The sequence below is a fragment of the Ammospiza nelsoni genome, chromosome 27 (assembly GCF_027579445.1).
Source record: "Ammospiza nelsoni isolate bAmmNel1 chromosome 27, bAmmNel1.pri, whole genome shotgun sequence".
Taxonomy (NCBI): domain Eukaryota; kingdom Metazoa; phylum Chordata; class Aves; order Passeriformes; family Passerellidae; genus Ammospiza; species Ammospiza nelsoni.
Genome location: NC_080659.1, coordinates 3702822 through 3717143, shown reverse-complemented (window position 1 = coordinate 3717143; position 14322 = coordinate 3702822). Strand labels below are relative to the sequence as shown.

At 50.1% G+C, this 14322-nt stretch overlaps 1 protein-coding gene across 2 annotated transcripts in view; it reads left to right on the top strand.

Annotated features, from left to right (window-relative positions):
- Nucleotides 1-14322, top strand: part of CELF5 (CUGBP Elav-like family member 5) — a 42094-nt gene that overhangs the window by 18817 nt on the left and 8955 nt on the right. The window contains exons 3-6 of one of the 2 annotated variants that reach the window (XM_059489508.1): nucleotides 956-1004; nucleotides 9895-10023; nucleotides 10576-10655; nucleotides 11913-12059. In XM_059489508.1, the coding sequence (XP_059345491.1) occupies nucleotides 956-1004; nucleotides 9895-10023; nucleotides 10576-10655; nucleotides 11913-12059 (405 nt within the window). Of the gene's footprint in view, nucleotides 1-955; nucleotides 1008-9894; nucleotides 10024-10575; nucleotides 10656-11912; nucleotides 12060-14322 lie in introns of both variants that reach the window. The other variant, XM_059489507.1, reaches the window with a different exon arrangement.

Genomic DNA, 14322 nt, shown 5'->3' with positions numbered 1-14322 from the left:
TGCACAGAGCTGTCTGTGTGAGGGCTGGGGAAGGGTGGACAGACAGCCCTGCTTGCTGTGCTGCTCCTGGACAAGTCCTCAAGAGCTTCTCTGGTATCTGTGTGAGGGCTGGGGAAGAGGGAGACAGAACAGCCCTGCTTGCCCTGCTGCTCCTGGACAAGTTCTCAAGTCCTCAAGAGCTTCTCTGGTGCACAGAGCTGTCTGTGTGAGGGCTGGGGAAGGGGGAATGGCACAGCCCTGCTTGCTGTGATGCTCCTGGACAAGTCCTCAAGAGCTTCTCTGGTGCACAGAGCCGTCTGTGCGAGGGCTGGGGAAGGGTGGACAGACAGCCCTTCTTGCCCTGCTGCTCCTGGACAAGTCCTCAAGAGCTTCTCTGGTATCTGTGTGAGGGCTGGGGAATGGGGGACAGACAGTCCTGCTTGCTGTGCTGCTCCTGGACAAGTTCTCAAGTCCTCAATAGCTTCTGTGGTGCACAGAGCTGTCAGTGTGAGGGCTCTGGAAGGGGGGACACCACAGCCCTGCTTGCTGTGCTGCTCCTGGCCACGTTCAGTGTCCCCTCCCTGCTGCAAGGACAGTCCGTGGTGGCTCAGTGGGTGACGTGGCCGTGCCTGCACTGAGTCAGGGCACACACAGGAAGAGCTCCCAGGCACAGCCTCACCTCAGGCCACTGCTCAGGCTCCAGTCACATGGTGCTGAGCTGCTTCCTCAGAGTCCTCCCTGTGCTGAGGAGGCAGAGCTTTGTGCATGGTGGGCATTTCCAGGAGAGCTGAACGGGGAAAAGCGCCAGGTTCCTTTTGGAATAAAACGCTCCCTTCTTCAAGGGTACTGCTGGCCATCACAGTGTCTTGGTTTCCCTTCTGCCTCTCCCCTTCCTGTGCCCTGTTGCCAGTGCCCTCAGCAGCCTGTGCTGGGCACTGGGCCAAGCAATAACCTCTGCATTTCTGTTCCCTTGCAGATGGCACGCCCGATCCAGGTGAAGCCTGCGGACAGCGAGAGCCGTGGAGGTAGTTGTCATCTCTCCTTGTTTCTCCTGTGGTGGCCCTGGGCTTGTGAGGGGGACCAGGAAATGAGACACAGGGTCCTGGCTCTGAGGAGGGGTCTGTGTGTGGCAGAGAGATGGGGGCAGGAGGGCAGTGCAGGGACACAGCAGGTGCTGAGGGTGATGGTGTGGCTGCCCCCTCCTCGCTTTCCTGTAGGAGCGTCAGGGGGCAGGATGGACAGAGATGAGAGATCTCTGCAGCCAGGTTGTGGAACTTGGGTTTATTGCAAAGGGCCTGGGTGCAGGGCCCTGCTGGGAGCTGCCAGGCACAGCTCAGAGCAGGACTGAGAGGAGAGAGGGGGAGAGAGCAAGGGAGTAAAAAAGGTAAGAGAGCAAAAGGGTAAGAGAGCGAAGTTCCTGTTCCAATACAATAAATCATCTTCTGTGTTGAATATTCTCATTCTCACTAACCAATCTAGTGCAGGACACAAATCCTATAGCATTTCCATACAGCCTATAAGAATCACTACATTGCTATACTGTGTTACATTTTAAACCCTAAAAACTCCTCTTTGGACCCCTTCTGCCAGGCTAGTAGGGTCTGCTCTGCCCCTTGGAGCTGCCTGCAAGCAGAGGGTGTTGTTCCATCAAAAGGGATTACCTTCAGCCAGCCACATCGTTTTCCAGTTGTTCAGTAACTAAGGGATCTCAGAGCTTGCTTTCATTTCAATCTCACTTACAGTTTCTATATTCTCAAAATCTTTTGCCATACAATCGTATTTATAAGGCTTTCCTGGTTCATCTTCCCCAACACTTTGGGTGCCATCAGCCTGGCAATGTCCCCAGGACATTACTGTGTGGCACTGGGGCTCCTGCAGCCTTTGGGAAGAGATTCCTTCATTCCTACACCTGCCCAGCCCACTAAGAGGCAGATCCCTGCAGCAGCACTGGCTTTTTAATGTGTTCAGCTCACTGGTCTGCAGCTGATTCTCCTGTCTGCAGCTCCCTCCACTGCCTCCCCCATCACTGCTGAGCTGGCTCAGTCCTGCAGCAGCCCCCAGCACATTGTCAAGGCCAAAATGCTGTTGCAGAAAAGATCACATGATGGGGAAATAATGTCTGAAGGGAAAGGATTCTGAGATGGAGGTGCTGTCAGCCTGCAGGGGACAGCTTGGGCAGAGCAGCATTTGCTGAGAAGTTCAGAGCTGGGAACAAGAGAAGCTGGTAATTTAATGGGGAGCTCTCAGCAGCTCAAATGCCTCCTCCAGGTGGAGAAGGTTTGCAACTTCAGCCCTTTCCAAATCCATTAACTCATTTTGTCTCTTTTCCTTGCTTTACTGATCTATTTCTTCTCCTTTTCTCTCCATGCCTCGTGCTGTTGGTGCTGCCCCTGAAAGCAGTTTAGTCGAGGCCAGGGGAGGGTTTGTGTGCTGCTGTTTGTGCTGTGGGACAGCATTTTATTTCGATTTCAAAGGTTTTTATTTTACATTCCCAAACAGTTTGTAGTGACTGTCACTGCCAAGAACATGAGATATATTTTATAATATTTTGTGTGAATGTTTGTATTTCTGGTTGTGTGATACTCAAAAACCAGGGTGCTGATTTAGAAACAAGCTTTTGGCCAAGGAAATCTCTAAGTTTATGAAAAGTACCACATTCCCTAATGGTTACAAATGTCAGAACACCAACTCTGCTTCCCATGGACAAGAACAGAAACCTTTGGGCTCTGAGCACCTCCCTGCAGGCTCCTTGCAGCTCCCACAGGACAAACTGGAGTTTTTCCTGAGGCAGGAGCAGCAACCTCTGTTTGTCTGGGACAGGTTTCTCTCCTGAAATGTTTCTGTCCTGATGCTCCACTTGTCAGAGAAGTGAGTGAACAACTTTGCAGATATGGGAAGAGGAATATCCCTACAGCAGTAAGCCCACATTGGCAGGAGGTGAAACAAAGATTTGGGGCAGGGCAGAACTGTATGGATTAGGAATTTATCAAGGAATAGTAGGAATTTATCAAGGAGTATCTCCATGCTTCACTGAGGCACAGCTCTGCATTACCATTGAAGGGAACCTCCTTTGTACTCACCAGGCACTGACATTTCTCAAGTGAAGCACCCTGAATTAAGAACACGAAGTTGGAACACCAGAATGTCTTTCTTGGTCTGAGAGATGCTCATTTTTCTGCCAAAGGGGCGGTTTTGGCCAAGCCCTGCAGGAGCTGTGTGGGAATATGTGGATGCTCAGTGAAGAAATTCATGACAGAAAAGTTGTTTCCTGCATTAGTTCAGAGTGGGATTTGTGATGCTGGGCCAGACATTGTCAGCTTTTCCTGCTGTGAGCCTGCAGTGCCAGGAGGAAAGGGCAGAGGGGTTCTTGTGCTTATCTGGAGCTCAGAGATGCAGGGATGGGCATGAAGGCACCCCAAGCCTCCAGCACCACCCAGGGACAAGGAAACTCTCTCTGCTTCCAAGATTTGCTGCATCCCATCCACACCAGGAGCTGCCTTCCCTCCCTCCCTGATCCTGCCCAGATATCTGAATTCTATGGAAATTCTATGAATTCTATCTGCTGCCCAGGTAACCTGAATTCTATGGAGGATTTGTTTCCTGCGTGGAAAAGTTGTTTCCTGCATTAGTTCAGAGTGGGATTTGTGATGCTGGGCCAGCTTTTCCTGGAGTGAGTCTGCAGTGACAGGAGGAAAGGGCAGAGGGGTTTTTGTGCTTTTCTGGAGCTCTGGGATGCAGGGATGGGCATGAAGGCACCCCAAGCCTCCAGCACCACCCAGGGACAAGGAAACTCTCTCTGCTTCCAAGATTTGCTGCATCCCATCCACACCAGGAGCTGCCTTCCCTCCCTCCCTCCCTGATCCTGGCTTTGTGGGAGCTGTGTCCTGTGCATGTTTGCTCTCTCTTGGTCACAGAATTCAGCCTCCACCCCTGGGTTGTTCCCTGCTACCTCCATCAGCAGCTCTGAGCTCTGTGCTGGCTCCTCCTGCTGCCCAGAGCACGTTTCCATGGGAACTCGACAGTCAGAGCTCACAGTGAATTTCCCTGCTCGCTGGACAGCTCGGGAAATTGCCAATCAGAGGGTGAAAAGCTGGAGATGTAGGGAAAGTGAAGGGGAAAACAGCAGGAGGAGAGGGGAGAGGAGAGCTTCCAGTGCTGCAGGAATCCCTGTGGGGAGCTGGAGAACCATGGAGGTGATGACTGAGAGTGCCAGAGGGTTTGGGATCAGCCCTGAGAGTGCCAGAGGGATTGGTATCATCTCTGAGAGTGCCAGAGGGTCCCTGAGAGTGCCAAAGGGTTTGGGATCAGCCTTGAGAGTGCCAGAGGGTTTGGGATCAGCCTTGAGAGTGCCAAAGGGTTTGGGATCAGCCTTGAGAGTGCCAGAGGGATTGGTATCATCTCTGAGAGTGCCAGAGGGTTTGGGATCAGCTCTGAGAGTTCCAAAGGGTTTGGAATCAGCTCTGAGAGTGCCAGAGGGTTTGGGATCAGCCCTGAGAGTGCCAGAGGGTCCCTGAGAGTGCCAAAGGGTTTGGGATCAGCCTTGAGAGTGCCAGAGGGTTTGGGATCAGCCTTGAGAGTGCCAGAGGGTTTGGGATCAGCCTTGAGAGTGCCAGAGGGTTTGGGATCAGCCTTGAGAGTGCCAGAGGGTTTGGGATCAGCCTTGAGAGTGCCAAAGGGTTTGGGATCAGCCTTGAGAGTGCCAGAGGGTTTGGGATCAGCCTTGAGAGTGCCAGAGGGTTTGGGATCAGCCTTGAGAGTGCCAGAGGGATTGGTATCATCTCTGAGAGTGCCAGAGGGTTTGGGATCAGCTCTGAGAGTTCCAAAGGGTTTGGAATCAGCTCTGAGAGTGCCAGAGGGTTTGGGATCAGCCCTGAGAGTGCCAGAGGGTCCCTGAGAGTGCCAAAGGGTTTGGGATCAGCTCTGAGAGTGCCAGAGGGTTTGGGATCAGCCTTGAGAGTGTCAGAGGGTTTGGGATCAGCCTTGAGAGTGCCAGAGGGATTGGTATCATCTCTGAGAGTGCCAAAGGGTTTGGGATCAGCTCTGAGAGTGCCAGAGGGTTTGGGATCAGCTCTGAGAGTTCCAAAGGGTTCCTGAGAATGCCAGAGGGTTTGGGATCAGCCTTGAGAGTGCCAGAGGGATTTGGATCAGCTCTGAGAGTGCCAGAGGGTCCCTGAGAATGCCAGCAGATTTAGGATCATCCCTGAGAGTGCCAGAGGGTTTGGGATCATCCCTGAGAGCCAGGGGATTTGGGAGCAGCTCTGAGAGTGCCAAAGGGTTTGGGATCAGCTCTGTTAGTGCCAGCAGGTTTAGGATCAGCCCTGAGAGTTCCAATGGGTCCCTGAGAGTGCCAGAGGGTTTGGGATGGGTGGTTTTAGGATCACAGCTCAGGTGGAAGGGTTTAGGATCACAGCTCAGGTAGAAGGAAGGGTTTGCAGCATTCCAGCCCTGCTGGGAGGGATGAGTCAGCCTGGATGCTGTGGGAGAACAGCCCTGCTTGGAAGCTGACAGGATCCAGAGGATCCCTGATCATGGCTTGGGCTCCAGGATGCAGGGATGTAGGGGTCAGCAGCAGAAAATCCCTTTCAGAGGTCCCCAGCTGCTGCAGAGGCATCCAAAGGGAACAGGCTGGATCATTTTGCTTCATGTGATCTTCAGAACCAGGCTCTCCCTGTGAAAAAAATCTTATGTTATCAGTGATTTAATTCCCTTTACTATTGCTCTTCTTGGTATTCAGAAAATATTCCAAACCCATAGGTGTGTGCATTTATATTTGTATTATTTGTGTATTTATATTTAGAGCTTGAGTCCCTGAGGTGTCACAGTTTTAACCTGTGCTGCACAGACATAGGAAGACTGGCTTTTAAATTTTTTTTCCTTCCAAATTCCAAAAAGGAAATCTGGAACTCCCACATGAAGGCAGAGCTTCCAAAAGGTTCTGTCAGTGAGCCCTGAGACAGCAGAAGAACCTGTAAAGCTGCAGGGATGGAGCAGTCACTGTTTCAGTGGACTTTTCCCACAGGGCAAGGTGGAAGGGTTTTAGGATCACAGGATAAAGAAAAATGCTTTTGTTTCAACAGAAATGCGGTGAGGAAGAAACCACAGGAATTACCCAGGAAATCTGAAGGAGAAAATAATTAATAACTTGTAATTTGATGTTGATTTGAGTGCAAGGTGTAAGATAAGACATCTCAACATCCCCTGCCCCAACCAGCCAGGGGTCCCTGAAGGGAAAGGCAAAACCATCAGGTGCATTTCTGGCTGTCACATCTCAGCCCACAGTTTTTTCAAAGAACAGAGGATTATTTCACAGCACCTTAAGTCAGTGCAAGAATTTCCCAATGTATTTCTCTCCTGTGCTGATGACTTTTTAAGGAACTCTCCATGTTTGCCACCCAAAGGCAGCAGCATGTCTGAATAAAGGCCTGACTGCAGCTGCAGTGGAGATTTGGGGTAGTTTTAGTGGACTTTTCCCACAGGGCAGGATGAAGAAAAATGCTTTTGATTCAACAGAAATGGTGTGAGGAATAAACCGCAGGAATTACCCAGGAAATCTGAAGGAGAAAATAATGAGTAATTTTTAATTTGATGTTGATTTGATTGCAAGGTGTAGGATAACTCAAAACATCTCAACACCCCCTGCCCCAGCCAGCCAGGGGTCCCTGAAGGGAAAGACAAAACCATCAGGTGCATTTCTGGCTGTCACATCTCAGCCCACAGTTTTTTCAAAGATCAGAGGATTATTTCACAGCACCTAAAGTCAGTGCAAGTATTTCCCAATGTATTTCTCCCCTTTATTGATGATTTTTTTAAGGAGCTCTCCATGTTTGCCACCCAAAGGCTGCAGAATATCCATAAAGGCCTGGCTGCAGCTGCAATGGAGATTCAAGGTGGAGGAAGGAGGAACCTCCCAGACCTCCAGTGTCCCTGCCATGGCCACAGTGGGCTCACATCTGACACCTCAGTCACACCACAGAGCTGCTGCTCCTTTAGTTTCCATGCTCCTCTTCACTGCCCAGTCAATCTCTTCCTGTCCAGCCCCTTTTTTTTTTCACCTTCTCTGTTCCAATCTGATTTTTCACCTTCTCTGTGTGCTGTTTTTAGCCCTCCTGAGCTGGCCCTTGTGGGGCAGGTGCTGTCTCCCTGCTCAGAAGGCAGCTGAGCAGCAGCTGTGAACTCCTTTTTGAACTTTATGAACTCCTGTGCCTGGGCTGGGGATTATTGGGCATCACCAATTTGAATGGACCCAATCAGCTGAAATAATGTCTGCAAAGGCAGCCAGTGCCATGCAGGTGCAGGGAGGAATGTAGAAAGAATCACAAGGAAAACAGAAGGGGATGAAATTCCCATGGGTGTAGGTGTAGTTACCCAGGGATTCATGAAAATGGGAAACCTGGCCTTTAAAAAAATATGCAAAGCCGAATATTTCAGCCACTTCTAGTTATAAAAATCAGGAATATCTGCTTGGGAGTGGGTTAAAAGACACTTTTAACACCTCATGGCACATGTCTGCCTGGGGTTACAGGGGAGCTGTGCCATGCTGGGGCTCTGGGGCAGGGTGAGGTGGTGTCTGCATGCTGGGTGAGTGTGGCTGCCTGCACATTGCTCTTGTTCATGAGGAATTTCCTTCTGGAAGGCATCCCCGGGGTTTGGGGTGTCCAAGTGTGTTCCAGCAGGGCTGTGTGAGTGCCATTAATGCTGCTTTTCTGTGAAGGATCCATGGCACTGGTAGGTGTGTGCTGAGTGTGTCTGTACCTGGTGAGCAGCAGGGAAGGTTCCTCCCTTCCTTACCTGGGTGGGACAATCCCCTGGGCCAAGGGGAGCAGGGCAGGGGTGTCACAGATATATTTTATGGAAAATCCTTTCCTTAGGATTTTTCCTCTTGAGAAGCTGAGAGGCCTCAGGAACAAAAGATAAACATTGATTATCTGCTGCTGTGGAATGCAACAGGTGCATCTGTGATTGGTCTCATGTGGTTGTTTCTAATTAATGGCCAATCACAGTCAGCTGGCTTGGACTCTCTGAGACACAAACTTTTGTTATTCATTCCTTTTTTTTCTATTCTTAGCTTAGCCAGCCTTCTAATGAAATCCTTTCTTCTATTCTTTAGTATAGATATAATATATAATATATAATATATAATATATATTATATATTATAATATATTATATATTATATATTATATATTATATATTATATATTATATATTATAATATATAATATATAATATATAATATATAATATATAATATATATATATATTGTATATAAAACCATAATATATAATATATAAACCCCTAATATAATAGTATAGTATAGTATATAATAGTATATAATAGAATAGTGTATAATATAATTAATATTATATAATAGTACAGTATAGTATATAATATAATAGCATATAATAGTATAGTATAGTATATAATAGTATATAATATATATAATGAAATAATAACTATAATCCTATATAATATGTATAATTTTATATATAGTATATATTATAACATATATATATACTATATTTTATATATAGTATATATTATAACATAACATATATAATTAATATATAAAATAAATATATAATGTATATAATAAAATAAGAAATCAAGCCTTCTGAACCATGGAGTCAGATCCTCAGCTCCTCCCTCATGCTCAGACCCCAGTGAGCACGGTCACACAGGGGCTGTGTGGATGTGTCATGTGCCATCCTTGCCTGGCATCCCTCCCCAGCACCCCCCTGGAGCTGCAGTGCTGCTGTAGCTCCCAGACCTGTTGTTTTTCAGGTCAGTGCACTCTGAGGCAGAGAGCAGCTCCCTTGCTATTGCCCCTGTCACATTGCATTGCTGTGTGTGGCACCAGCCCCTCTGATCCTGTCGCTAGCAATAAGGAATCCTCTGGCACTGCAGCTCCTGACACGGCCCCTCCTGTGGGTCCTGTCTCCCCACCCACATCTGGGCCACTGGGGGAGGGTTAGCTCTGTTTGCTGGCTAAAACTGAGCCTGGGATGGAGTTTGGGCTGGGATTTTTCAGTTTTGTGCTGTTTTACTGCTGTTCACATCAGGCTGGGGAGGATGCTGCTCCAAACACTGCTGTGGTTGTGTTTGTGCTTGGCTGGGCAGCGCCAGGCATGGGATGGGCTCCTGTGGGTGCTGAGGTGGGGAAAGAGTGCGAGAAAGCTCTCTGCACCTTCTTTGCCTCCACACTTACCCATCCCAACAAACCATAATCCTCACTCTCTCTTTGAGGAGGAGCCCAGGAGGAGGCTGAGCTCAAAGTCCTGGATTTGGTCACTCTTCCATCTCCCTGCCAGTGTGACATGGGTACACAGGGAGAGAGGGGAGCAGGGACCATGGAGCTGATCTGTAGGATTTGGATGATCCCACAGTGAGGCAGATTGGGACCCAGGTTTATGCCAGAATTTATCCCAGGCTTTGGGAGGCAGCTGGTTAGGCTGGAGTGGGGAAGGGCAGATGGAAATCAGGGTGCTTGGTTACATGGCAGCCAAGGAAATGGTGGCTTGGAGAGAAGGAAAAGGAAACAGAAGTAAAAGATCGTGGTGTGTTACCTAAGGCACCTGTTGGACTTCACCTGCTGATCAATGGAAATGGGATTGCCCAGACAGATTTTCTTACTATCATTTCTTTTGGATTATTCAAAGGAAAAAGCTAATGAATGAAATGATTAATCCTTTGTTTTTCATTGGGGAGGGTAGGACAGGGGAAGCCACGCAAACCCTTGAACGTGCGAGGAGCTTGGGCAAACCCTGCATTTTCACCCCAGAAGCATTTCAGCCAACAGCAAACCATTTCCATAGCAGGCATGTTTCTAACAGCAGGCTGTTCTGTGCACAAGTGTTCCTCTCCTCCTGCCCTGGACTGCAAGCCTCATAGCAGGTTGATGTTTCTGTGTTTGCCCCTAGGGGACAGGAAGCTCTTTGTGGGCATGTTAAATAAGCAGCAGTCTGAGGATGACGTGCTCCGGCTCTTTGAACCGTTTGGGGTCATTGATGAATGCACGGTGCTCCGTGGACCTGATGGGAACAGCAAAGGTGTGAACCCACCCTCTGTGTGTCCTGCCCTTTGTCCCTGCCCTGGGTGCTGCTCACCAGCCTCAGCTCCCCCCTGGGGCACCCTGGATTTAGGGGAACCCATAAACCAGGCAGGAATAGGGAGCAGGCAGGATCCCTGTGCTGCCAGGAGGGGTTGGGGAAGGTGGGCAGAGCCTGAGGGAGCAGGAGGGAGGCAGAGCAGGATGAGTAGCTGAGCTGTCACTGCTCTGTCCTGAGCCTGTCCTGTCCAGCTGGGGCTGCAGGTTGAAGTGTTTGTACTCAGTCCACAGAGAATTTGGGGAAGAGGTGATCAGGGGCAAGGGTGGAGATGGTGTCATCATCTGCAGAATATATCATTGAAGTAATAATTTGAGACCCTTCCTCTTTTTTCCAGGCTAGAGGACTTGGGATGAGGCATCCTTTTTGTTCCCTGCTTCCTTGGGGTGGCTTTCCTTTGCCTTACCTGAGATACATACACTGTCTCTTGAGTGATGCCACTTTCACAGCACTCCTGTCACTGCAATCTCCTGTGCTCTTTCTGTCCCTTTCCAGGCTGTGCTTTTGTAAAGTTCTCATCTCACACAGAGGCTCAGGCAGCAATCCACGCCCTCCATGGCAGCCAGACAATGCCCGTGAGTATAAGGCCAGGGGACCTTCCTCTTCCTCATCCTTGTCATTTCCCTGTTCCAGGCACCTCCCCACACTCTCCAAAAAACCCCAACAGGTTCAGCAGCAGTGTTTAGTGTGGCTGGGAGCTCTGTGTGTGTATGTGTGTGTGTGTGTGCTCTCTCAGTGACCATCCTGTCCCCTGGGCTGCTCTTTGTGCCTGTGTTCCTCCACACTGGGAGGGACAGCACTCACAGCTGTAAAAGCTGAATAAAAAGAGAGCCAAAAATCAGGCCATGATTTTGTCTTAGAAGCAGCCACCTGTTCAAAACTGAGCAGGGTGACAGCTGACAGTTCAGCCAACATGGGTGCTCAGGGCTTCAGTGTGTGAGCTCTCCTTGGCTGCTCTGATTCAGGCAGCAGAGGAGACCCCTGGGGTGGGCTGGGTGTGGGTGGGAACCCTTTGTGCCTGTGTAGGGTTGTGTGGCTGGAGCTGTGCAAGTGGGGCTGCAGCTGTGGCCTCATCTCTGGCAACCTCCAAACTGAGTTTGGGGCACCTCAGGGACAGGACAGTGCAGCCAGGGAATTCCCAGCTGCCAGGAACTGCCCTGGCAATGTCCAACCTGAATTTGGGGCACCTCAGGGACAGGACAGTGCATTGCTGCAGCCAGGGAATTCCCAAGAGCTGCTCTGGCTGCACCAACCTCAATTTGGGGTACCTGATGGACAGGACAGTGTCCTGCTGCAGCCAGGGAATTCCCAGGAGCTGCTCTGGCAATGTCCAACCTGAATTTGGGGCATCTTATGGACAGTACAGTGTCCTGCTGCAGACAGGGAATTCCCAGGAGCTGCTCTGGCGACACCAACCTGAATTTGGGGCACCTGATGGACAGGACAGCTGCAGCCAGGGAATTCCCAGCTGCCAAGAGCTGCTTTGCCTGTCCAGCCAAGCTCATGGTGGTGCTTGTGGCCATCGATGCCCTGGGTGTTCCTGGCTGCAGCATCACCTGGTGAGCACAGCCAGGGATTTGTGCATCCTTAGGCAGCTGTGTGAGGCTCAGGGTGTGAGAGGGAAGGGTTGGATGGACAGACAGATGGGGGAAAGGCACAGCCCAGGTTCCAGCCAGCTCCCCAGCACTTCCACACCAATATTTGCTCTTCTGCTCCTCTTCCCACTCCTTTCTGCTGCCTGTCCTGCCCCGTCCTCTCTTGCCTGACTGCTCTGGCTGTCCCACGCCTCTTCCTTCTCTCCTGCCTCCTCTGTCTCCTCTCTCTGTGCCTAGGGTGCCTCCTCCAGTCTAGTGGTGAAGTTTGCTGACACAGATAAGGAGAGGACCCTGCGCCGTATGCAGCAAATGGTGGGGCAGCTGGGCATTCTCACTCCATCTCTCTCCCTGCCGTTCAGCCCATACAGCGCCTATGCGCAGGCTGTGAGTATCCACGGGGAAAGGGGGGATTGCAGCCCCTGGGAGAGCTCCCCAGCAGCTGGCTGCCTCCTTTCAGCACTCACTGCCTCCTTTCAGCACTCAGCTGCCTCGTCTTGCAGAGTTTTTGTGTTGTTTTTCTGCTGGAAATGGAGGGAGGGGCAAGGGAACAGCAAAGGTTTTGTCGTGGTTTGGAAAGATAGGAGTCTGCTAAGGAAGGCAGGAGCCTCCCCTGAAATGGAGAATGTAAACCCTGCCCACCCCTCTGAATTGTTGTAAATTTTAAATTAAGGGGCTCTCAGGTAAAAAATATGGGACCAGGAAATAACAGTTCTTTAATAGGGAAAGGAAAATAAAAGGATAAAATAAACAGTGCAGTAAGCTAGAACAACACTGACAGAGTCAGAACCCAACCTGACACCCTGTGGGTCAGGGTGTTGGCAGCAGTCCCATTGGAATTGTGGCTGCAGCCCTCCTGCAGTGTCAGGGCTGGCTCTGTTGGAGCAAAGGGGATCTGTAGAGAAGGATGTATTCTTCCTCTGAAGACCCAGTGGAAGAGGCAGCTGCTGTTCCTCTGGGGAATCCAGTGGAGAAGCCGTGCTGGTGTTCCAGAATCTCCAGATTAAATCTGGGTAGGAATGTTTGAAATCTCAGATCATACCCAGGCAGGAATGCTTGGCTGGTGTTCCAGAATCTCCAGATTATATCCAGGCAGGAATGCTTGGCTGGTGTTCCAGAATCTCCAGATTATATCCAGGTAGGAATGCTTGGCTCCTCCCTCTGGGCTCTCATCTCCCAGTGGGATGCAGTAGTTCTTATCAGCCATGCAGTGACATTCAGTAGCTGTTATCAGCAATGTCCCCTCCCGAGGGAGGTGTGAATGTGGTCACTCAGAGAGAGATAAGGCAAACTGCCCACTTGACAAAGATAATCTGCCCTACAGATGGTAATGGAAAACATCTTGCATTGCAGTCTGGAACAGGTGTGAACCCTGGGATCTCTCCTCCAGAAGGGAGAGCAAAGATGGGGATGGCACAAGAGGAGAAAGAGTCAGGTGTGAGGTCAGTGCCTCAGGAGAATCAAACCCAGTGGAAAATAAAAGGAAGGGAAAAAATCCCCAAAAAGTGGGAGACAGGCTGAGTCTTGAGTCAAGGGGAAAGCCAAAACAGAGTCACAGAGCAGGAAGGCTGCTTGGGAGAGCTGGGGCCTCCTCAAAGTGAGCCTGGGATTTCTCTGATGTTGTTGGAGGTGTTGGGAACAGGTCAGTCATGACCCATTTCCTTTGTGGCTTGTTATGAGGAGAGCTCAGAGCATTGGTTCCTGCAATACCAACCTGGGAACCCTTCCTCTGTGTGACACAAATGTGTCTCTCTGGGTTTGGAGCAGCAGGAGAGCTCTGGACCCAGCTTCAGGAGTTCATTTCTCTGCTGAAATTCCCTGGGAGTTCCCCCAGTGCTGTCCTTGGCTCCCAGGGTCTCTCACTTGGCCAGTGGGAGTTTGGAGGGTGCTGGAGAGGGAGCAGAGAGCCAGAGGTGTTTCAGCAGCCTGGCTGTGCTCTGGGATTTAGTGAGAGACCCTCCTTGCCCTGGAGGATGGTGGCAATGGCCATTGATGTTCCAGGTAGGTCCCAAACTCAGCAAGTCCCAGATCAGCTGTGCTGCAGCATTGTCTGAGCCTCCTTGGTGACTGTCACTTTCACTCTGCTGCCAAGGGTAAAGCCCATGGGAGAAGGCTCAGAAATTGCTCAAGGAATGAGAAATTCTTGTGCTGACAAAGAAGTCAAAAGTAGATATTGTTACTGAAAGTAATTTCCTAGGGGGGAGTGCAAATAAACCTGGTTTTGTGTATGTGGACACCTCTGGCTTCAGCAGCTCCTTGCTGTGCCTTCCTTTCATTCACAAGGCAGAGGAGGAGCTGCATCTCAATTGTTGGCTCAGTCCTCAAAGATCCCCCAGAAATTGCCAAATGCATTTTAAATGTGTGTGGCAAGAATATGGATGAGAAAAAAAGGAAATGCATATGAGGCTCTACAACTTGGGGGAAATTCTCAAGCCAAACAAAGAATTGATCCCACACAGATTATTTATTTGAAGGGCCCTTTGTCACCAGGCACCACCTTTTGCCAGGATCCTTTTCTGTCCAGCCCAGGAGCCAGCTGCAGCTGAGGGCAGAGTTGTGGCCACCATGAGATGATGATCCTGGTGTCCCAGAGATGGCCCAGACGTGGGCATGGTGTGGTGGTGAGGGCAGGGAGGGACCACACAGTGAG